This window comes from Aspergillus sclerotioniger (assembly GCF_003184525.1).
Source record: "Aspergillus sclerotioniger CBS 115572 chromosome Unknown BO94scaffold_10, whole genome shotgun sequence".
Taxonomy (NCBI): domain Eukaryota; kingdom Fungi; phylum Ascomycota; class Eurotiomycetes; order Eurotiales; family Aspergillaceae; genus Aspergillus; species Aspergillus sclerotioniger.
In genome coordinates, this window is record NW_020291000.1 from 24441 (window position 1) to 44636 (window position 20196).

General features: G+C 50.8%; 11 protein-coding genes across 11 annotated transcripts; 5 read left to right on the forward strand and 6 right to left on the reverse strand.

Moving 5' to 3' along the window:
• Positions 1-546: 546 nt before the first annotated feature.
• BO94DRAFT_564957 (acyl-CoA thioesterase) lies at positions 547-1401 on the reverse strand. The gene is made up of 2 exons (XM_025614464.1): positions 1270-1401; positions 547-1195 (listed from the first exon to the last, which is right to left on the reverse strand). Exons 1-2 carry the CDS (start codon positions 1347-1349, stop codon positions 745-747), a joined length of 531 nt encoding a protein of 176 aa, XP_025468637.1. The 5' UTR covers positions 1350-1401; the 3' UTR covers positions 547-744.
• A 956-nt stretch (positions 1402-2357) lies between these two features.
• On the forward strand, positions 2358-4030 carry BO94DRAFT_584274 (FAD-binding oxidoreductase; the record flags this gene model as incomplete). The annotated part of the gene is made up of 4 exons (XM_025615612.1): positions 2358-2609; positions 2671-2884; positions 2939-3336; positions 3395-4030. 4 exons carry the CDS (start codon positions 2358-2360, stop codon positions 4028-4030), a joined length of 1500 nt encoding a protein of 499 aa, XP_025468638.1.
• Positions 4031-4685: 655 nt separating this feature from the next.
• BO94DRAFT_463520 (uncharacterized protein) lies at positions 4686-5723 on the forward strand (the record flags this gene model as incomplete). Its single annotated transcript, XM_025608025.1, has 1 exon — positions 4686-5723. A coding segment is annotated over one exon (1038 nt), but the record flags the coding sequence as incomplete, so codon positions are not given.
• Positions 5724-6285: 562 nt separating this feature from the next.
• BO94DRAFT_21217 (pseudouridine synthase family protein) lies at positions 6286-8203 on the forward strand. The gene is made up of 2 exons (XM_025606162.1): positions 6286-6695; positions 6766-8203. Exons 1-2 carry the CDS (start codon positions 6453-6455, stop codon positions 8086-8088), a joined length of 1566 nt encoding a protein of 521 aa, XP_025468640.1. The 5' UTR covers positions 6286-6452; the 3' UTR covers positions 8089-8203.
• Positions 8204-8689: 486 nt separating this feature from the next.
• Positions 8690-9581, reverse strand: BO94DRAFT_463521 (60S ribosomal protein eL32; the record flags this gene model as incomplete). Its single annotated transcript, XM_025608026.1, has 3 exons — positions 8690-8798; positions 8866-9112; positions 9542-9581. The coding sequence occupies 3 exons, from the start codon at positions 9579-9581 to the stop codon at positions 8690-8692; spliced, it is 396 nt and encodes a 131-aa protein (XP_025468641.1).
• A 1088-nt stretch (positions 9582-10669) lies between these two features.
• On the forward strand, positions 10670-11279 carry BO94DRAFT_420364 (ankyrin repeat domain-containing protein; the record flags this gene model as incomplete). The annotated part of the gene is made up of 2 exons (XM_025607399.1): positions 10670-10841; positions 11023-11279. Coding segments are annotated over 2 exons (429 nt in total), but the record flags the coding sequence as incomplete, so codon positions are not given.
• A 437-nt stretch (positions 11280-11716) lies between these two features.
• Positions 11717-13209, reverse strand: BO94DRAFT_489587 (Gfo/Idh/MocA family protein). Its single transcript, XM_025609092.1, has 5 exons — positions 13130-13209; positions 13021-13046; positions 12735-12919; positions 12371-12663; positions 11717-12279 (listed from the first exon to the last, which is right to left on the reverse strand). The coding sequence occupies exons 1-5, from the start codon at positions 13158-13160 to the stop codon at positions 11789-11791; spliced, it is 1026 nt and encodes a 341-aa protein (XP_025468643.1). The 5' UTR covers positions 13161-13209; the 3' UTR covers positions 11717-11788.
• Positions 13210-13677: 468 nt separating this feature from the next.
• Positions 13678-14081, reverse strand: BO94DRAFT_21263 (uncharacterized protein). Its single transcript, XM_025606165.1, has one exon. The coding sequence runs from the start codon at positions 14036-14038 to the stop codon at positions 13787-13789; it is 252 nt and encodes an 83-aa protein (XP_025468644.1). The 5' UTR covers positions 14039-14081; the 3' UTR covers positions 13678-13786.
• Positions 14082-14245: 164 nt separating this feature from the next.
• On the forward strand, positions 14246-15250 carry BO94DRAFT_514010 (kinase-like protein). Its single transcript, XM_025609867.1, has one exon. It carries the CDS (start codon positions 14279-14281, stop codon positions 15209-15211), a length of 933 nt encoding a protein of 310 aa, XP_025468645.1. The 5' UTR covers positions 14246-14278; the 3' UTR covers positions 15212-15250.
• A 744-nt stretch (positions 15251-15994) lies between these two features.
• Positions 15995-17113, reverse strand: BO94DRAFT_21326 (uncharacterized protein). The gene is made up of 2 exons (XM_025606170.1): positions 16656-17113; positions 15995-16595 (listed from the first exon to the last, which is right to left on the reverse strand). Exons 1-2 carry the CDS (start codon positions 16873-16875, stop codon positions 16045-16047), a joined length of 771 nt encoding a protein of 256 aa, XP_025468646.1. The 5' UTR covers positions 16876-17113; the 3' UTR covers positions 15995-16044.
• A 620-nt stretch (positions 17114-17733) lies between these two features.
• On the reverse strand, positions 17734-20143 carry BO94DRAFT_533779 (MFS transporter). Its single transcript, XM_025611395.1, has 8 exons — positions 19630-20143; positions 19533-19553; positions 19418-19475; positions 19307-19366; positions 18968-19253; positions 18569-18920; positions 18416-18518; positions 17734-18365 (listed from the first exon to the last, which is right to left on the reverse strand). The coding sequence occupies exons 1-8, from the start codon at positions 19768-19770 to the stop codon at positions 17923-17925; spliced, it is 1464 nt and encodes a 487-aa protein (XP_025468647.1). The 5' UTR covers positions 19771-20143; the 3' UTR covers positions 17734-17922.
• Between the last annotated feature and the right edge of the window lie 53 nt (positions 20144-20196).

A 20196-nucleotide genomic window follows, 5' to 3' on the forward strand; every position in this document is an offset into this window, starting at 1 on the left:
GAGCCTGTAATGCTGGGATGAATCTGCTTTTCTGCAGTGACCTTGTTTACACAGCGACGATGGCGTTTGGGTCAAGGTCATAGAAAACCGGATAGAGTTTGCGATAGAGCGCTTTTATCAGGTTTTAGCGATATTTGTTTTGTTATTCCTGTCCGTTATACTTCCCATATATTTTGTACTTTTCACCTTTCGGGTGGTTGCTTTTTCGGCGAACAATACCATGGAATGGAAGGATTGTCTATTATTACCTTAGTATGAGCGTCGATATTTGTCATTGATCATTCGAAGCTCAAAATTGAGAGATGGTGCTCGGTAGACATTGTGGGAAAGTTTAGTGCATGCAAGTCCGGATAAAGCAATGGGGGAAGGGATCGACATGACAGCTGCATGAGACGTATCATATCGGGAGCATCTGTTTGATACTGCAGGACTGGTCCTATGACAAACCCTGTGGGATCGGAATGTTTCGGGGTTCATCAGTTATAATAGATAAGGCTATGAATAGCTCTTTACTATGAGTAACCTTGATCAACTATGCGTACCTCTGCCGCCACATGCCAAATGCCACCAGGGCACCTCGTCATATATCATTCAGGTTCATGCTAGAAAGAGTAAAACAAAAGTCTACATATCTATATCCCCCGTTCACCAGGAACAGGCATCTCCAATAAATATCATCAGTATCGTCAACCACACCAGAAAGCAATAGTAGATAGTAGATAGACAGCTGGAAGCGCCGACCTACTACAACTTCGCCTTATCACCACCACCAACCACCAACTTTTCCAGACTCCTCCTCAACCCATCCTCCATCCCCTCCTTGGTCGGCCTCATCGTCTCCCGCGCCACAAACACATGCGTGTACCCACCCACCACCTTCACATCTTCCTCCCCTTGCTTAAACACCCCCACTTCGTAGGTCACGCTCGACGACCCTAGTTTCGTGACTCGGAGCCCGAGGTCCAATACATCCGGGAAGGATACCGAGGCAAAGTAATCGCAGTATGAGGAGACTATTATCCCGACTTGGGAGGGTTTGGTTGGGGATGTGGATGCGGATGTGGATGCGGGGTCTTTGTTGTTGATGCTGAAGGGGTCCATTCCGCAGTGGGTGATTAGGTAGGTGTTGATGATGCTATCAAAGAGCATTGCGTAGACGGTGTTGTTGAGGTGGGCGTACATGTCGTTGTCGAACCTGGGGTTGAGGGGTTAGATTTGGGGATGGGGATGGGGATGGGGATGGGGAGGTAAGGAGAGGGGACGACGAACCATCTTGTTCGGTGGACTTGGTGGAAGATGTAGTCATTTCGTGTGCGGCGCTTTTTCAAGGTGATTTCGGTGGGGGCCATGGCGGATGCTAGGGAGAGTTTAGTGAGGATTGGTGATATGGATGGGGTTGTTATTGAGGGGATTGAGATGGTATAGGGAGGAGAGGAGATTCCTCGGATAGGGAATTGCCGAGGTTCGATTGCGGGCGGTATGTTTCCTTTTCGGGTAGGGATCGTCACGGTCGGCAGTCGACACCCTGGGGTTCAGGTGTCGAAGGGGGTGCGTTGCTGGTTTGGGTTTAGTGGCAAGTTCTCGCTTTCTTTCACTTGTCAAACGTTTCTTTGACTTTTCCGAGGTCAGATCTCGGATCTGCTTATCCCGCTTTTGGGGGTACAAAGCGTTTGGTAGATCGGATGGAGTCGGTGTACAAGCACGTATCACAAAACAGGCAACAGCCTCAGTTGGTGCCCAGTCTGCTGCAGCACTCAAGCAGTGGGGTTCAAAACTACACTTCCATCCTTTGTCTTTGAGAATGCGTGTAACATTCCAGAGGTACTGCTTATTTGGTGGCTGCTTCTGAGTGAGCAATGCCTATGCCTCAGATTCAATCGCTGGTCAGCCTGGCTGACGTGTGCAGCAGAGATGGTTGAGGTTGAGCCACGCAACTTGATCACTCAGGTTGACCCTGAGCTGTGAAATCAAATGGCCACAGTTGCTCTTGCTTATCATGGATACTCATATCAACTGGACCATAATGCAATGAGGTCCGGGTTAGGAATATGCGACGGGTTCCAGTTCGAGCTGAAACATGTGGACTGGTGCATAGTCTTTGTTTGGCAAACACACGAGACTTGGCTTCTGATCGTCACCTAGTTGCTCCGATGCACCTATCTATAGCGTGCTCTTCTCGCCCATATTGCAACAAACGGGGCGCAGTGCACTTGTACTACAAAGGTACCATATGATGAATGCAGGAGCCTGATGTTCCAGGCCACACCAAAATCTGCGGATCATATATGGCCTGATTGCTGTGCAACTAGGATTTCTTGATCTCCTTCTTTGGGCATCACCAGTGTTGTGTGGGAGCCATGGCTGGATGGAAAGTCTGGATCATAAGTGTCCTCTTTGCTGTCCTCCTCACAGAGAGGCTCACGGATGCCATTGCTTTCCGTCGGGAGGATATCACCACTTTACTAGGACCACAGCTTTCCGTGGGAGCGCAAATTATTCTGCCAAATAATGCGGGTTTTGTGCAGGCAACCCAGAGATGGTCTCTTTTTGATCCTCCTCATTTTACGGCTGTCGTCGAGGTGGGAACAGAGGAGGATGTTGCAACAACAGTAAGTTTAAACTTTTGAATCCTTGAAAGTCTATGCAATCTCCTGGCTAACGACAATGTAGGTTAAATTCGCTAACCAGAACAACATCCCCTTTCTGGCGGTGACCGGCACCCACGGTACCATAACCAGCCTTGGGAAATTCAACGGCATCGAGATCAGGATGCGCAACCTCAACTCAACTGTTATATCAGAGGATGGCAAAACAGTCACTCTCGGTGGTGGCAAAAGATCTGGTGAGGTTATAGAGGCACTGTGGGCGGCCGGCAAACAGACGGGTACGTTTTTGCTGTGGAAACATTTCGTATACACGGTTGACCGGCTTAAACTAGTGTCGGGAATCTGCGAGTGCACGGGCTTTCTGGGTCCTGCTCTAGGAGGAGGCCATGGTATCCTGCAGGGAAAATATGGCATCGTCTCAGACCAATTTGTTTCGATGCGCATGGTGACTGCTGACGGAGCCATCCGCGAGGTGTCTCCTACGGGTCCGAACTCTGATTTGTGGTGGGCTATGCAAGGTGCCGGGCATAATTTTGGAATCGTGACGTTTATAACTTTGAAGGTCTACGATGTTCCTGACGGTGGCCTGTGGTCCTATGAGAGTTATGTTTTCAGTCACGACAAAGTCGAAGCTGTCTTTGAGACCATCAATTGGCTTGCTCAGCAACAACCTCCTGGCATGTTCAATCGGGATGTTATCTATCGCAATCCAAGTGTAGACCCGACGAATGTATGTATCACCGTCTCCTCTGGATTGGGTTCGTTCTGTCACTAACCAACGTTTGCAGCCAATTCTGCAGGTCGATCTCCTTCAGGAGAGTGTCTCTGCCGTCGCCACAAAGTTTACTAGCCCGTTTCGAAAGCTCGGTCCTATGTCAGTAAGGTCTGGTTCAGGAACTTACAAGGATATCCCAACATGGGCTGGCGTAAACGTCAATTCAATCGCCTGCAATGTCGCAGATACCTCCAAAATCCGCTTCCCGATTGGGCTCGTGTCCTACAACGCCACCGCACAGCGCGCTCTTATGGACACATTCACCCAAACCATTGGACCAGACTCACCGTTCAATGTGTCCCAGGTTTTGTTCGAGGGGTACTCCATGTATGGCGTCAGAGCTGGCCCAGACGATGCTGCCGCATTTCCGCATCGGGGAGATAATCAGCTCGTCACTGTTGCTATGGTGAATAAACCAAGCCCCGAGCTGGATGCTCAAGCCGTTCAGATTGGCAACAAACTGAGACAGGAACTTCTCAAAGGCAGCGGTTCACCTGAACTGCATGCTTACGTGAACTATGCATCTGGGACGGAGTCCCTTGAAAACCTGTATGGATTTGAGCCATGGAGACTGAAGAGACTGAAGGAATTGAAGGCGAAGTATGATCCGCAGGGTAGGTTTGGTTACTACGCGCCGATTCCCGTGTGAATAGTGCTTGTGGCGCTTATGTGTTTTTAATTCTGCGTCATCTTTCCCTTTTTACTCTCGGTTACTCATTTACATCGGTCATGCTTTTGGGGCTGTATTTTCCCTCATACGATTCTCGGACCATACATTTCAGCGCCACCATTGCTAATCTCATGATTTGGCACCTGCCAAGATGAATGCTTTTTCCTGATGATGTGTAATAAACGGGAGCTGTACGGTATCTCTGGCAAGGCCGATTTTTGATAACTCTGGCGTTCAGGCGCCTTGACCCCTTGGCAGGCCGATATACGAATGAAGACGTCTTCACTCTGAGCTATCAGATGTATAATTTGCTAGTGGATGGTCTCCAGGTTTGTGTTCCCCTCATCCGTTGCTCTCGTTGGTTGCTGAAACACGCCACCGCAAATTCTAAGCCCCGACACAGCACATTATCACATACGACTATTTGGCAGGAAGCTTATGTGGCAACCAGCTGACCAGTCCTTTCTCATATAGTAGACACCAGCCCTGATCTTAAGAAAGTGTCACTTCCTTCCCTACATCAGCCGATTTTTATGGGCTACCAAGAACTCTGCAGCTTGATCCGATCATCGTGGAAATACCCAACTGGAGTCATATCAACATGATCATGGATCTCTGAGACCCTTCCCGTCACTGGCTACCTATCTTTACTTCTATCGCGGTGATTTTGGCAGCAAAATTCATCTCCAAAGTTGCCGAGCCCCTGAATGCTTCTCGAACGGTTTGCCTTCCAAGGCTGATGCCAGCGCCTTGGGTTCCAATTCGACCCTCCAGCTGGAGTTATCCTATGATACCTGCGAAGGGACTATTAGTCTCACGGAATGTTCCGTTTGAATCCATGCCTTATATTGCCGGTGTGGCCCTCCAGTTTGACTTGCTCAAGCCCAATGAGTGCCAGGAAATTAGCCTCCGTTTGCGTGACGACTCTGGTCTTGATCGTGGCAGTGACAGCTTGCTGGCTGTTCAAAACTGGGCGCCTCTGAGATTGATCATCATTGGGAGTTCTCTTTTCACAGCTGGCATCGTGGCCTGGGCGGTCGTGCTTGAAGATTGGCCTGCAGTCATTGCCGTTGTTCTCATTTCACTCGCCAGCACTCTCAACGGTGTCGCCTCTATTTCGAAGGCTCGGAGTCTTGATGTCCAACCGTGCGAACCAGCCAGCGATTTCGTTATACGGGTCCCTGGAGAGGGCTTCATTGTGGTACATTGCGATCAGAAGATGACCGACCTACTATCTTTTGATGACGTGGTTTACGATCAGGTTTTTGGGGAGACCACCTATGGCATTCTCGTTTTGGCTGCCGGTCTGTCCTCAGCGGTGGGAATGTTCTTCTTATACTGGTGCAGTCAACAAACGCTACTCGTCATGGCTGCATTTTATCAGTTGTTGTGCTGCCTGTGTCTGGTATGTTCCCAAATACCCGGGACCGCACTGTCCTTGCACTGGGACATTCAGGGGCTGGAGATGGAGCGCATGCAGACCACTATCCAATGGAGCTACATCGAGTCCCTTCGGTTTGCAAGCAACGCCCTTGGTCGGACCGACTGGATTCTCAAAGGGGGGTTCTTACCCGACACAGACCCCGTCCGGCGCTGGATTTATGAGGCAGAAAAACATCTTGGGGATCATGAATGGCATGCTGCTGGCGCTTGGAACAAGTGTGGTGTGTAGACGCTGCCAACCTGCCTATGATTGGAGTTGCAGAGGAGGAGGCAGCAGCATAGGATGGTGATGTTATTACACCGGGACCTGTCCGTTGAGGCTTTGTTGTAGCAAGTCCATCCTTAATTAGCTTTTCGGGATTATGAATGGTCGCTTAGTACAATTGATGGTGGAAACTTGGTTCAAAGAATATAACCTACTTCAGGGGAATACTGTTTTCAGTCGTATATGGTTTGTTTATTTCGACTTGATTTTCAGCGATCTCCGGGGCTTCAATTGGTTTAGATGTCCATTATTCAGATCTATATAAAAACTGCAATGAGTCCATTTTGCTTGATGCTAGGGGTATACAGCCACACGGCTCTGTGTTTTTGAACCAGGCAATTAGTCTTTTGAGTGACAATCCAACTTAGACTTCAAATGTAATTCAATCACAGTAAAAGCAATGGCAATGCGGCCTTGCTGGGGTTCAATTGCTGGCGATCCGTGTTGATGTTCGTATCGACGGGGAAATTTCCCCGCAACGCCAAATTTTTCTTTTCTTTCGCCGCCGCGGGACCAAATCAGTCAGGAACCAGTCCAGCCCCTCTCCATCGCCCCTTTCCTCCTCTCTCCCCTCTCCCCTTCATAGGCCCTCTTCATTATCCTACCTAATCTTCACCCTCATCTCTCCTCCTGGCTCCCTCTGCCCGCATTACCGCGTATCTAATACGACGCGGCCGGATTCCGCCCCCCAGCATGTCTGTGGTGCCCGTCGACACGACCCTTCAGGTCCCCCCTCCAGACCCAGTCCAAGAGCCACCCAAGGTGGCCGTCACGCCGTGTGACCCATGGCCTGCAAATTACTACTTCGAAGGCGGCCTGCGCCGGGTCAAGCCATACCACTATACCTATAACACCTACTGCAAGGAGCGCTGGAGAGGCAGAGAGTTGGTGGATATCTTCCTCTCGGAATTTCGCGATCGCCCAGCCGAATACTACGTACGCACTCCTATCGTTCAGCTGTCCTCCAAAACAATGGATGCTAATATGAGTATGTTCGTGACTGCAGAGAAAGGCTCTAGCAGATGGCCTCGTCGCCGTCAACGGCAAGCCGGCCGGCCCCCATACCGTCGTCAAAAACGGCGAAATCATTTCGCATACCCTGCATCGCCACGAACCCCCCGTCACCGGGAAGGATATCGGTATAATCCACGAGGATGATGACCTGATTGTCATTGACAAGCCTGCTGGCGTGCCCGTTCACTCCGCCGGTCGGTACCACTACAACTCCGTGCTCGAGATTATGCGCTCGCAGCGCTTTCGCGAATGGGTCCCCCGACCCTGTAACCGTCTGGACCGGCTCACTTCTGGAGTCATGTTCCTCGGAAATACTCCCAAAGCCGCGGAGAACATGACCAAAAAGCTCAAGGCCCGCACACTCCAGAAGGAGTATGTGGCGCGCGTCAAGGGAAAGTTCCCCGATGGAGTCATCGTCTGCGATCAGCCCATCATGTCCGTGAGCCCGAAGGTGGGCCTCAACCGCGTTCGCGCGACAGGCAAGGAGGCAAAGACCAAGTTCCGTCGTCTCGCGTATATTCCTCCCCAAGCCCCGGAACCTCAAACCGTTGATGCGGACGGACGGCCGGCGACTCCACCTCCGATCTACTCCAACGAAAGCGAAGGATACAGTATCGTCCACTGCCTACCTTTGACTGGACGGACACACCAAATCCGCGTGCACCTCCAGTTCCTCGGCCACCCAATCTCGAACGATCCGATTTACTCCAATCGCAAGGTCTTTGGACCCGATCTTGGCAAGAACGAGACTACTGACGAGCGCGACTCCGAGCTTATCGATCGACTATGTAACATCGGCAAGACCGAAGTCCCCGACACGGTGAGCTACCGGACACACCTCACTGCGGCGCCGTTGGTTCCACCTGGCACAGACAGCTCCGTTGTGGAGCAGATCATGTCGCGCGAACACGAAGCCGCTGTGGAGAGATACCATAAGCGCAAGGGTGAGATGCTGTCCGGCGACAGATGCTCCGTTTGCGACACGGAGCTCTACACGGATCCTCGGCCCGAGGACCTGGGTATCTTCCTCCACGCTGCGGCGTATTCCGACAAAGAGGACGGTTGGAAATACACCAGCAAGATGCCCAGCTGGGGCCTGCCACCGGACGGCGTGGAGGGTCCGCGCGAGATGCCCGACTGGGTGTTTGGCCCGGAAGAAGATGAGATCGTCATCGGATATGGCGTTGTGCCCGACCTGGGGGATGGCTCTGAGCCGAATATCCCTGCCCTCGTGCAAGGTGTTGGCCTCGTCGATATTTCATCCGGCAGGAAGGCCGATGCTGAGGCTGCTGAGGCTGCTGCTGCGGCAGTTTAAGTTGGATGTTCAGGATGCATTATGCATAATTGGCGTTTGCAATTAGATCTGTTAGACATGTGAGATGCACTACATTTGCCACATACGGGGCTCGTTTGCTTGATACCATGATAGACAAGAGATTCTCATCTACATAGACCATTACAGCCGTAGCAGCATACATCTACATCACCCACAAACTATACATAATCTACCATCTACCCAACAAGAAAGACAATAGAAACAAGAGAGGTCTTCATAAGATATTTGAAAATTTTTATTCCCAGACCGGCAGCACCAGCCAACCAGCCCACGACCACAAAACGCAGACGACATGACATGCTATACAACAAAATCATATCATATCACATCCATCATTACGTTTTGCAATCCAGCACATACGTCGATCGTCAAGTAAGTCCCCACAGAAGAGAGATAAGATGATTCAAAGCTCCACAAGTCCCCACCCGCCACGAAAGGGCAAGGCAACGAACGGGGTACGGTCTTCCTTCCATTTTTTCTGAAGCTCGGATATCCCATTTTGGTATAAGATTGAGATTTTAAAATAGAAAATGAAAATGATGAAATTTCTGGGCTTTCTTTACATTCATTCCATATCCATTTAAGCCTCGGTGGTGACGCGGCCCTTGGGGTTGGTGACCTTGACGCCGAGAGCCTTGGCCTTGGCGATGATGTCGACGCGCTTGCGGGAGGAGACGGCGCTGGCGATCCTGTTTGGATTGTTAGTATTTACGTGTTTGAATATAGGTGGGGGGAGAGGGAGGGAGGGGCGCATACTCAGCGGCGTAGGTGCGGTTGTGCATCAACAGAAGCTCAACGTCCTTGGGGTTGTGGACGAGGAAAGCCTTGTGGCCGGAGGGCATCATGTGCTTGGTCTTCTTGTTGGAACCGTAGCCGATGGAGGGCATGGGGATGTTGCCCTTGAAGCGTCTACGGACGCGGTTGTCGATACCCTTGGGCTTGCGCCATGACTCCGGCACGCACTTGAAGCGGTCGGACTGGTGGCGCCAGAAACGCTTGGTGCCTGGAAAAGGGATATGTTAGTCGTGGGGGAAGTCCGTTTCGTTATCCCGTAACGTAGTCTTTGTCTGGAGGCTCAGTTCAATCCGTCCGTAGTCCAGCAAGCACTTCTGGTCAATTGTTTTGTTGAGGGGTGGGTATGTTTGTGTGTGATGAATATTGTTCGAATCGAGTGTTCCCGTCGTAAATGATGGATGAAATCAAATTCTTTTTTCGCCGATGATGATGATGTTCGTCTCCGATATTTTTTCTGCTTCTTTCTCGCGCTTCGAAAAATTCGCTCGCTTCGATCATTCGACACTTGCTCATTCCTCCGCACCGGGTGTAATCCTCATCATGCTTGCTGGACGACTGACAACCGACGGACGGATCGACTCTGGCTCTGACGACTCTGGACTGGGCTGGGATTGCAGGGAGGAAAGAAAGGACATACGCTTCTTGACGATGGGGACGTGCTTCTTTGCGAGGACCATCTGAACTCGATTAGCTTGCAACAGGCAAACAACCGGCAACAATATCACATACCTTGTCGTCGTCTCGCGGGCTGGCGCTGGGAGTTGTCGTACGGGTCGAAATCGATCTCGAAAATTCGCGCTCAGGTTTGGCCGCCCGAGAGAGTCGAGCTAGTGGCTCGCTTAGCGAGTCTAACTGCTCTCGGTGCGTTAGGGCTCGCCCCGCTAGCCCTTGCCCACCCGGGTTTGTGCTGGCATTGCTGACTCAGGAGTCTTGGTGCTGGGGATAACTCTTACCTTGCCGTATGGGGTATAGTGCGGAATCGGCTTGTGTCTGGGTACTCCGCAACACTGCAGCTGCTTTCTCCGACTCTCCGATGCTTATACCAAGTAGACTGACTCTCCTGGGCTGTTTGGTTTGGTTCAGTTTCGTAAAAGTACTTCTACCTTTTTGTAGGACTACTCCTGTATCATCATGCTTTTCTTATAACAGTGACTTCTATGACTTTTCTTTCCTGTGAATCATCAAATCCTGAATAACAAGTCCCTGGTCCCTGAACACCCGTCTTACGCTTGATGATCAATGACTACCTGTGAGTGGCGCAGCGTGCAGCTGGTACTAAGTAATGGACGCTCTGCTCTTCCTTCAGGCCTTATCACAGTACTCCGCCACTGTCACCTTTTTCTTCAAAACTGTCATTCGAAGAAACCAAGCTGGGCATTGGACATCAACGCCCATACAATGACTGTCTTCTCATTCCCTCTTGGAAGTTATTTCAAACATTTATAGCAAGTTGACAACATACTCAAGTTGTCTGTTATCGTCTGCCAAACAAACGAACTACCCCGCCTAGCCACGCTATGAGCTTCGGATATGGAGTCGGGGATTTCCTCGCCATATTGGACCTCGCAAATACTATCAGGAAACGTTTTACTTAAAATGTAACAACGGCAGGACCCCTTTATCACGGGCAGCTGAAAATGGTCATGACTCAGTTGTCCATCAATTGCTGGTCTACAAAACTAACAAGAACTGTCTGGATAACTACGGCCAAACCCCATTGTTATGGGCGGCAAGATATGGTCAAGACAAGGTTGTCAAGCTCTTGCTGGAGGCAAATTGTGACCCAGATATCAAGGACACTGAATACGGCTGGACCGCACTGAGTTGGGCAGCTGGACACAGCCATGAGGGAGTTGTTAGACTCTTACTGACAAAGGGTGTCGATCTCGTTGGAAGTGATTACAAAGGCCGGACTCCGCTGTCTTGGACATACATCCGTAACCCAGTTGCTGCTCAGCCAAGGTATCGACCCAGATCACATAGATGGGGCTGGTAAGTCTGCATTACTACGGTCATCTTACCACGGGTATATCGAGGTTGTCAAAGTCTTGCTAAAGAACGGGGCGGATCCCAATCTGGAGGACGCTCAACAGGGCTTGACACCGTTGATTTGGGCAGTCAGAAAAGGACATGCAAATGTGGTACAATTCTTACTGGACAATGGTGCCGAACTTATCCTTACTAAATCAATGCTCAACCGACATCCTCTGATGTGGGCGGTTATGGAAGGAAATGCGGATGTGGTCAAAGTCTTACTGAGCCAGGATGTTAATCTAAAACTCCAAGACCCGATGACTGGGGAGACCCCACTCCTATGGGCTGCAGGAAGTGACCATGAGACCATGGCCATGTTACTTTTAGGGGGAGGAGCTGATCCAAACTACAAGAGCCGCGACGGCCTTACACCTTTGCTGGCGGCTTCACTGCTGGGTGGTAGCAGGACTGTGACGCCGTTGCTAGAGAACGGGGCAGAACAGCAACACAGCGATCCTATATACGGTGGGACTCCCCTCTCATGGGCAGCAGAAAGGGCCATGAAGAAGTTGTGCGCCTACTTTTCCGGTCAAGAAGAAGCTACTGCTTGTGCTGGAGTTCTAAAAGTTGGTCAAGTGACTGAAAACCAGGGTAAGACAGCTTGTGATGTCTGTCTAGTGAGCATACCGGACATGGAGTACCACTTCCACTGCACTGAGTGTGATGACGGAGATTCTGATCTCTGCCGCTACTGTGAGGAGAGCGGTGCATCCTGTCCAGATGGCAATCATTAACTTGTCCGGCGCCGCATAGCATGTGATGAAACGACATAAATAAACAGACCTGCAAGAAGCACACGTCTGACTCTTTATCCCTATATACTTCTACCCTCTTTATTGCCTAACGTCTATCACTGCAATTCCAACTGGACACACCCTCCATCACTCACAAACATCCCCTCCATAATCTCCAAATCGGCCATGGCCTCGTCCGGCCGCAGTCTTTCTTCCAACTCACCCTTCCGAATCGACTCCCCAAACGCAGCCAATTCAAAGTTGACACCCCGACCTTCAAACGGCACATCAAACGACTCCCCATTAGCAGTCACTCGGTCCAGGTTAAGACTCACCACGCCCCCATCGCAACTAAACTCAAAGACCGTCTCATTCACGGCCGCTCCATACGACAACGACACCACCCCCGTAGCCCCGGACTTAGTCTTGACCACCGCATCCACCGTATCCACCGGCGCCAGATGCTCCTGCTGCAGACACGACATGGCCGACACGGCCGCAAGAGCATCCTCCTTCCCCAGGATGAGTCTCAACCCAGCGACAACATGAATACCTCCATCAAGGACAAATCCTCCTCGATAAGCAGGGGTACGTCGCCATTCGGTTTCTATGCACGTTAGCCCATCCCAAACCCCCTACTCCATCCCCCAACCAACCAACAAACCAAAGAAAAGAAAAAAAGAAAGAGAAAAACATACGATGATACTTCGACCCCACCTTAATCAACGTCCTCACCGACACCCTAAACGCCCTCACAGTCCCCAATTTCCTCACTTCCTCCGCCACACGACTGAACTTGCCCAAGAACCGATAATTCTCTGCCACGCCCCACAACACTTTCTTCTCACCCTTCTCCACCACTTCCGTCTGATAAAACGAAAGCAGTGACCGAGCGGTGCTCAAATCCCCGGCAATAGGCTTCTCACTTAACACGTGTTTTCCGGCCAATAGGGCATGTTTGATGTAGGTTGGCTGGGCGGTGATTGGTAGTCTTCCCCCCCCCCCTCCACTCTCGTTAGTTAAATGAGGGTATGGGTATGGGTATAGTAGTAATGAACTCACGCAATAACAACAGCATCTACATCCTCCCGAGCCAGTAAATCTTCGTACTGCTTTCCTGGACCCGAGTCCTCGGAATAGATATCTAAAGATTGTATGTTTTTCTCTGCGAGGAGGGTTTCGGCTGATGCGTGAGTTCGGGAGTAGAGGGCTTTGAGATTGAAGGTGGTGGAGGCGTGGAGGAGGGGCTATCTTATTGTTAGGATGTGTTGGTTTTAATTGTGGGTTGGTTGTATGTATGTGTGCTTTTCTGTATGGGTATGGGTATGGGTATAGGAATTGAACGTACTAGATGTTCTTCCCTTGCGAAATTGCCTAATTAAATATCAATTAGATTAGTTTAATGATAAATAGAGTATAATTTTGCAATTGCTTGAGTATAGCATGTGGGTGTGTACCGCTGCCGATAATAGCTATTCCGATGGCCATTTTATGCTCTAAAAAAAAGATGAAAATAAGATAATAAGACCAATGGGAGTATGAATAGGGATAGATACGAGGGATTATGAACCAGGGCCCCGGGATTCTATAAATGTAATCTGGGATTGGTACGAGTGGAGACTGCTAATTAAACTAGTCCCGGATTTGGATGGCGGGGTCTATCGTGGTGGGTTGGGGTTACTACTACTATTGGGATTCATAATTCAGATTGGGTTGGAATTAATGAGTATAACTTGTCAGATAAGTGATAAATATTGCAGTCAAGGAAAGAAACCGTATATATATACATCTGTCTTATCCCCATACAACTAAGTTTCGAAGCACCCTAGATCAGGTAGCTCATGGGCAAGGGAAGTTTGCAGTGTTTTTTTCTTTCATACCTGTCTAAGAAGCAACCTGTATCTCGACTAGACCCAGATTTCTTCAATGTAATTCCATCTGTCAGTCGTTCTGCTTCCATTTCTGTACGTCGACCTATTATGGTGAGTAAAGTAACTATGTGGACAAGTATCATTACAGTGCACAATTACATTCAGTGCGAAGAAAAGAAAAGCTGAATGCATAAATACCCAGTCACTCCCCCCCCTCTCACAAAATCACCTCTCCCATCTCAGTCAACCAATTTTCTTCATTGATCTAGAATCTCCATAGCTGTCTCTTTCATCATGTGCACCGCATACATAATAAACGTGAAGTATAAATGCAAGTGCGTCAAACCAGACACCAGAGTTGATCCATGCTCCGATGATGATTGCGGTGTGATCAAGCGAACTGTCTACAATCCCAGCAGTACAAACCGAATCTTTGATTGTCCGACATGCAGGGTAAGAACAAGAGATTTCTTTAAAGAGTGACTGACTAAACATCAAATAGAGAAAGACCGATAACAATTCCGCGGGTGCCTCTTCATCCAGTCGCTAGGAATTGAAATACGCTGAAGCTTGTGTGTTCTGGAAGCCTCATTGGTCGGAAACGTCCAATCCTATGATTACATAATATCTACTCTCTCAGGCGGCTTTCTTATATAAGATGGATCGGTTGCCCCTGGACAAGATGAATGAATGAATGAATCTTATTCTAGCAGCATCCCCAAACGTTAATATGTCATGGCTCACCCCATAATCATCTACCCAGCTGGCGTTCGCCGACCTATGGTCGCATTTGGTTCCTCTGGGATAATCTGTCGCGATTCCTACAACGACACCGAAGTTCTAAAAAGTCCGCTTCGACATGACCTGAGTAGATGCAGCGAAGAGACCATTCTATCCATGCAAGAGGAAGAGTCCTTCTCCTCGATGAGCCTTGAACGAGAAAAACTCATATACCGATCTCTTCCTAAGCACAGGGACATTCTCAATTGCCTCAAGATAACAGAGACCAGCATTCGCTTTCCGTACATGCACAATGGACACCTTCGTGATTACATCCGGAAGAACTCCGCACAGGTGGATGATCTAACTAAAGATACTTGGATACAGAATGCCGTGATGGCAGTGCAATTTATCCACGCCCATTCCGTTATTCACGGAGATATCAGCGTCCGCAACTTTCTTGTTGCGGATGATCTCTCCATCAAACTTTGCGATTTCGCAGGCTCGGGCATCGGGGATTTGTCCCCTGTTGTTATGGAAGAGGATCGGTATAGGAAATCTCCTGACGAGCCTCGATCGTTCCAGACGGACTTGTTCGCTCTTGGTTGTCTGATTTTTGAGATTGTGGTGGGCTCACGCCCTTACGAGGATATCGGCGATGATGATTGGGAAATCATTGCAGATAACTATGATCGTGGGGTCTTTCCGTCGGTGGAGGGCTTGAGATATGGAACCGTCATTTATAAGTGTTGGACCTCGCAATATACGGAGGCCCGTCAGATTCTCTTGGACATTGGAAATGCAGATTATGGAGGAAAGGAGCGAAGTGGGGATGATGTTCGGTCTGTTTGGCCGAGTCTCCTCCCAGTGCATGCTCTTCCGCCTCTGGGGATACTGCCAATTGGTATACTTGCATTGTGTGCCTATCGAAAATACAAGTGGACCTAAACGAATATGAGATGAAAGCGGAGAAAGTGAATCAAAATGTTAAAGTGTATTTTATCATCTAGGATATTTGCCTAAATTGCGAAGAATATGCCCATGGCAATTGAAGGTGTTTGTATATGGTAACCGGGGCGTACAACTAGCTGCTCGCGGAATCTCATGTTTTCTGTTCGCCCAAGACCGAAGGACAGACGGTGCCAGACGAGTAACTGTTGGGGCCGAAGAGGGGAAGCGCAGATTCGTTTCCTCAAAGACAGCAATGTTTATCTGGTAGTTTGGTGGTGGAGTAAGAGCCTTACCACAACGGGCAGGCCGATGACTGTCAGCAGCAGGCGGTGGAAGCGGGCAGAAGGGCGGTTCAATAGGAGCCGTTTCCGGCGCCCCGCTTGCCGTCTTGTAGAATAATACTACTTGATTAAACCCTTTAGATAGCGCTTGACATAGCCCTTTGGGTTGCTGGGTTGAAGTCTTTAAGCACTGCTTGGCTTCTTTAGCTTTACAGGATGCATCTGATTCCATGCTTTTTATGATGCGTAATGAGGTGCTTACTAAGGCCATTCGAAACGCCTTGGGCTGGAGACTTCCCGCAGGCCAGTTCCTAGTAATAAAAACGAGGGGGAAGGGAAAAAAAACAAACGCCCGCCAAATGCTAATCATCACCCTCATAAGTATGAGCATTGACCCATTGAGCCGTCAGGTCAGCATCTCTCATGCAATCCGAAATCAAAGGGAATAATAGCCGTCACCAGAACACCAGGGTATGTGCGGTATGGGTATAAGACAAACAACAGGAAGGGAACCGAAACCAAACCACACAAACATTATGCACGCTGCACCTACCCAACCAGCGCGCGAATCCGCTCCACTCTCTCCATCGCTTTCTCCAAGCGCTCCAGTCGAGTCCGCTTCTCGACATCTCGACGCTCCAGCACTGCTACCCGTTCTTCCAATCTCGCACGTGCCTTGCGCTCCTGCGCCACCATCTCGTTGGCCTGGCTGAACAGCTGCGCCGTCAACTCCTCCAATTCCGTGCTCGCCTGCGACAATTGGCTTTCCGCAGCCTTGCGCAAACTCTGTTCCCGATCCAGTGCATTCTGTAACTCCACTGTCTCCTCGTGGCTAGTGTTCTGCGGGGGCGGGGGCGGGGGTGGGGGAGAGACGACCGACAGGGCCTGCGTCGAGCTGGTAGCGCTGGGTCGACGAGACGGGAGGAAGGAGGCGAGGGTAGAGAGTCGCCCTGGTTGTGATTTCGGGGATGTCAGGAGCTGAGTAGGAGATAGGGATCGGTCTTGCGTCGACGAGGTGGACGATACGGAGGAACCGTTCCGGGAGTTGGGCTGCGATCGCAGCCGTCGGATCTCTTCTTCATATGCGGCCAGTTTCTCGGCTGTAAGCATTAATTCCGTTAGTTGAGTCTAGAAAAGAATGGGGGTTCGTAGTGTCCTACCCATTTGTGATGCTTGAATGTTCAAAGAGTTCACTTCGCCTTCGAGGTCCTTGACTCGGCGGCGGGAATCGTCTGCTGATTGACCGGCAGCTATGAATCCATCTTGTCCGCATGTAGGACAAGTCTTTCCTGAGACCAGGGCGGCGGCGCTTGCCATGGCGGGCAGCGTTCCGATGAGGGTGGTGGATGTTAGAGCGGTGGTGGTTGTGGTGGTCGACATGGTTTGGGTCGCATTAGGTGAAGGTGGATGTAACCGTGATGTTCTGGGTGACAATTCGAGGCAACGTCAGCGACCCAGGCGTGAAACTGGGGTGCGGGAATGAAATGAAAGGATGCCGGACCAGTGTCGCAGAACGCGGGAGGGAGGCGATTAAATAGGAGGCCAAAGTAAACGGACTGAAAAAGGAACGGTCTGCAGTTGTGCAGCGGAGGCAAGGGAAGGAGGTTGGACGAGAAATCCCTGTCTGGAGGCAGCCCGACAACGCAGAGCCCGGAGAGGATGGAGGATTAATGCAGGTCAGCAGGAGGACGTTGGAAGTAAGCCGGCCGAAGGAAGAGGAAGAAGAGGAAGACGGCGAGGCATCTGGACGGTCCCTGCGCCGGGAAGCGGTGGGGAGCCGCCAGGTTCCATCCTCTCCAGGAATGAGGCCTCTTCCTCCTCCAACTCACCATTGGGGACACGGTGTGCTCGTCGGGGATGCGATATCATATCGGGGCCCTTCATTCCAGGCCAACCTCCCCAGCCTGTTGGGCTTCGTCGACGACTCGAGGGATGCTCGTAGGATCCGCGGTGGGCGTGACACGTGTGGATCGCGCCGTTGAGACCCGCCGGCTAGTTGCTGGACTCGTCATTTCACCGCGGCCACTCGCATCTCTCAACGTCTCTCAGGTCAATCCAGATGGCCTGTCTGGAAGCCGGTTCATTCCTGCCTCACCCCTCTGTTTACGATCAATCGCCAGGGTAACACCAGCCATGAGGATAATCCATGAGGTATCCTGCAGCTTGAATAAAGATCCCTCCCTTGCTGGTCGGGAGATCTTCAATTTAACCTATGTGGAAGGGGAATGAATGCCTTCTGAAGAATACCCTATATTGCCTCGCATACTCCCTTGCAGACTTCATCTTGGACGTTACACACAACACATGATCATCATACAGTCATTATCGGATAACGATAACCCCATAGCCTTCCTCAATCCGTCAATCGTCACTCATCCATGCACATCATTGCAGCTTTTAGCATCGTGAATCGTGAATCATGAGACATCACCTCTTCTTCCCCAACGGCAGAACTCTCCGGTCCGAGAGAGCAATCACCACCGACATTCCTCCACTGACTGCTCCCAACACCGTCACCATGGTCGTCCACCCGGCTCGTTCGACGAGGACACCCGCAACCAGGGGCCCCAGTACCTGTCCGCCGGACCAGGCGACGTTGAACAGCCCGTAGGCCTGTGCAGTACCACCCTGCTTCCCGAAGATGCCGGGGAACTCTCTCTCGTACCGTTCCGTAACGTTGCTGACCTCCGTCATCAGAGATACCATCTGCAGGGTGGACGCAACTCCTGCGAAGCAAAGGAACACATAGAGGAGGACCTGATCTTGAGTCGTGTTCCGTGCGACGAGCTGGAAGAGCAGCAGCGTAGGGAAATCGAGCAGGAAGCCGAGGAAGGCGACCCGGGGTGCTCCCCAGCGGTCAACGGCATCGCCTGCGATCTTGTTAGCAGAGTCAGAGGCATCGAGGTCGCCGGATACATACCAACCCATGGCGAGAGGAAAGACGGCGCAAATAGTGGCAGGAAGCAGAGTCCGATCTCGAACGATCCCCATCCGAACGTTTTCATTACGTACAGTGGAAGCACCTGACGACATGAGCAATTGGAAAGGGATCGCGCTCTTTAGGAATACTTACTGTATCGAAAGCGGACCAGATGATCGCATCAACTACCGTCGCCATGAGGACGACCAGTAGCTTGCCCGAGCACATCAAGCGAATAATTCCCGGCACGGATGTCGCCTTGCCGCTGGACAGCGGCTCGCCTGGGACAGACGTCTGACCGGCGCCATCATCCGGAATAGCAGCATACCCAACACCACGCTCTTCCGTCGCGCCACTCAGCAGGCCCTCTGTCTCGCCACCCTCATCCGACTGGATCCATTTAGAGGCGGACTTGCGTTCGACCATGACAAGTCGAAGGCTGATGTCCAGGACAATCAAACCAATTGCCAATACAAACACCGAATGATAGCCCACTCGCGACAGCCTAAGCCATTAGCACCCTAGTCCCAGTGCGACAAGACATAAACTCACATAATACCTCCAATAAACGGACCAAACACAGTCCCCACGGTCAGAGCCATGGACACATATCCCATCGCAGCTCCCACCTGATCCTTCCCCACCGTATCAACGACAAGGGCCAAACCCACCGTCCAGACCACGGCCGCCGAGAGGCCCTGGAGACATCGCGCAATGACCAGCGACGAGACCGTCTCCGCAAACCAGAACACGATAGTCGTCCCAGCGAGCGCAAGCAGTCCGATCAGAAATGGAAGTTGTCGCGAGGTGCTTCGATCTGCGAAGTAACCGAAGATGGCTATACCTCGTTAGCGCACCGATCGCACAGTAATCAGACAGACAGAAACTCACGCGACCCAAAGAATATGCCCCCACCAAACGCAGCAAGCATGATTGACATCCATGTTTGAACTATGCGCCATCAGTATCTGCTCATCCCAGTTGACAAGAAACACCACATACGCTCATCCTCTGGAACAATCACCCGTGTTTTAAGCACAATCGGTAAGATGGGCACGATCTATCACAGATTAGGCGAACCCGAGGGAGAAATGCCAGTTGTGGAGGAGCATCTCACCATGCCATAGATAAAGACATCCTAAGCTCACCATCGCTCACATTAGACCCAACACTCCAATTTCATCCCACCACCACCAAGGCGACAGAGAACTCACCGTAAAAACCGCAATCGCGACCACGCAAATCACAAACGCCCGGGACGACCGAAACCCAAGTTTCCACGGCGCTGTGCCAGCAGCATCCCCATCCCTTTCTCCAGCACCTGAGATCATATCGCGAGGCTCGTCCGAATGCATACTGACATCGACCGACCGACAGACACCCACACAAGAATTCAAACAACCGAGAAAGAATCACAACAACAACAACGACTCAAACAAAAGCGAAAGCTACTCAAATAAGCAGCAGAAGAAAAAAAGAATATGTGTGGGGTAGATATCAACAGGTAAGCAGATAGAGAATCTCTTTCTCTATCTACCCAGATACACCAAGATAGATAAGTTTTCGAGTTACGTAGCAGCGGGCCTAATCACTCACCTCAATAATCAGTTCAATTAGTTAGTTAGTCAGTTAGTTAGTTAGTTTCCCCGACCCGACAAGACACACACCAGGGTGGGCTGGTCTGGTCTGGTCTGATCTGGCACGGAGCTGACAGAACTACCTGCCTACTTACTTTCCCTAGGGATTTGACGGGGCGGCAGATCTTCAGCGCTGGGGCCCGC

Coding starts and splice junctions, on each gene's coding strand:
- BO94DRAFT_564957 (XM_025614464.1), bottom strand. CDS start 1,349: ATGGCCCCCACCGAAATCACCTTGAAAAAGCGCCGCACACGAAATGAC. Junction 1,196..1,269: donor CAAGTCCACCGAACAAGATG/GTTCGTCGTCCC, acceptor CCTCAACCCCAG/GTTCGACAACGACATGTACG.
- BO94DRAFT_533779 (XM_025611395.1), bottom strand. CDS start 19,770: ATGCATTCGGACGAGCCTCGCGATATGATCTCAGGTGCTGGAGAAAGG. Junction 19,367..19,417: donor GATTGTTCCAGAGGATGAGC/GTATGTGGTGTT, acceptor GATGGCGCATAG/TTCAAACATGGATGTCAATC. Junction 18,921..18,967: donor CCGTTTATTGGAGGTATTAT/GTGAGTTTATGT, acceptor CTAATGGCTTAG/GCTGTCGCGAGTGGGCTATC.
- BO94DRAFT_489587 (XM_025609092.1), bottom strand. CDS start 13,160: ATGGCCATCGGAATAGCTATTATCGGCAGCG. Junction 12,664..12,734: donor GTAGATGCTGTTGTTATTGC/GTGAGTTCATTA, acceptor GGGGGGGGGAAG/ACTACCAATCACCGCCCAGC. Junction 12,280..12,370: donor GGTGGGGTCGAAGTATCATC/GTATGTTTTTCT, acceptor TAACGTGCATAG/AAACCGAATGGCGACGTACC.
- BO94DRAFT_514010 (XM_025609867.1), top strand. CDS start 14,279: ATGGCTCACCCCATAATCATCTACCCAGCTGGCGTTCGCCGACCTATG.
- BO94DRAFT_21263 (XM_025606165.1), bottom strand. CDS start 14,038: ATGTTTAGTCAGTCACTCTTTAAAGAAATCTCTTGTTCTTACCCTGCA.
- BO94DRAFT_21217 (XM_025606162.1), top strand. CDS start 6,453: ATGTCTGTGGTGCCCGTCGACACGACCCTTCAGGTCCCCCCTCCAGAC. Junction 6,696..6,765: donor ATCGCCCAGCCGAATACTAC/GTACGCACTCCT, acceptor TCGTGACTGCAG/AGAAAGGCTCTAGCAGATGG.
- BO94DRAFT_21326 (XM_025606170.1), bottom strand. CDS start 16,875: ATGTCGACCACCACAACCACCACCGCTCTAACATCCACCACCCTCATC. Junction 16,596..16,655: donor CATTCAAGCATCACAAATGG/GTAGGACACTAC, acceptor TAATGCTTACAG/CCGAGAAACTGGCCGCATAT.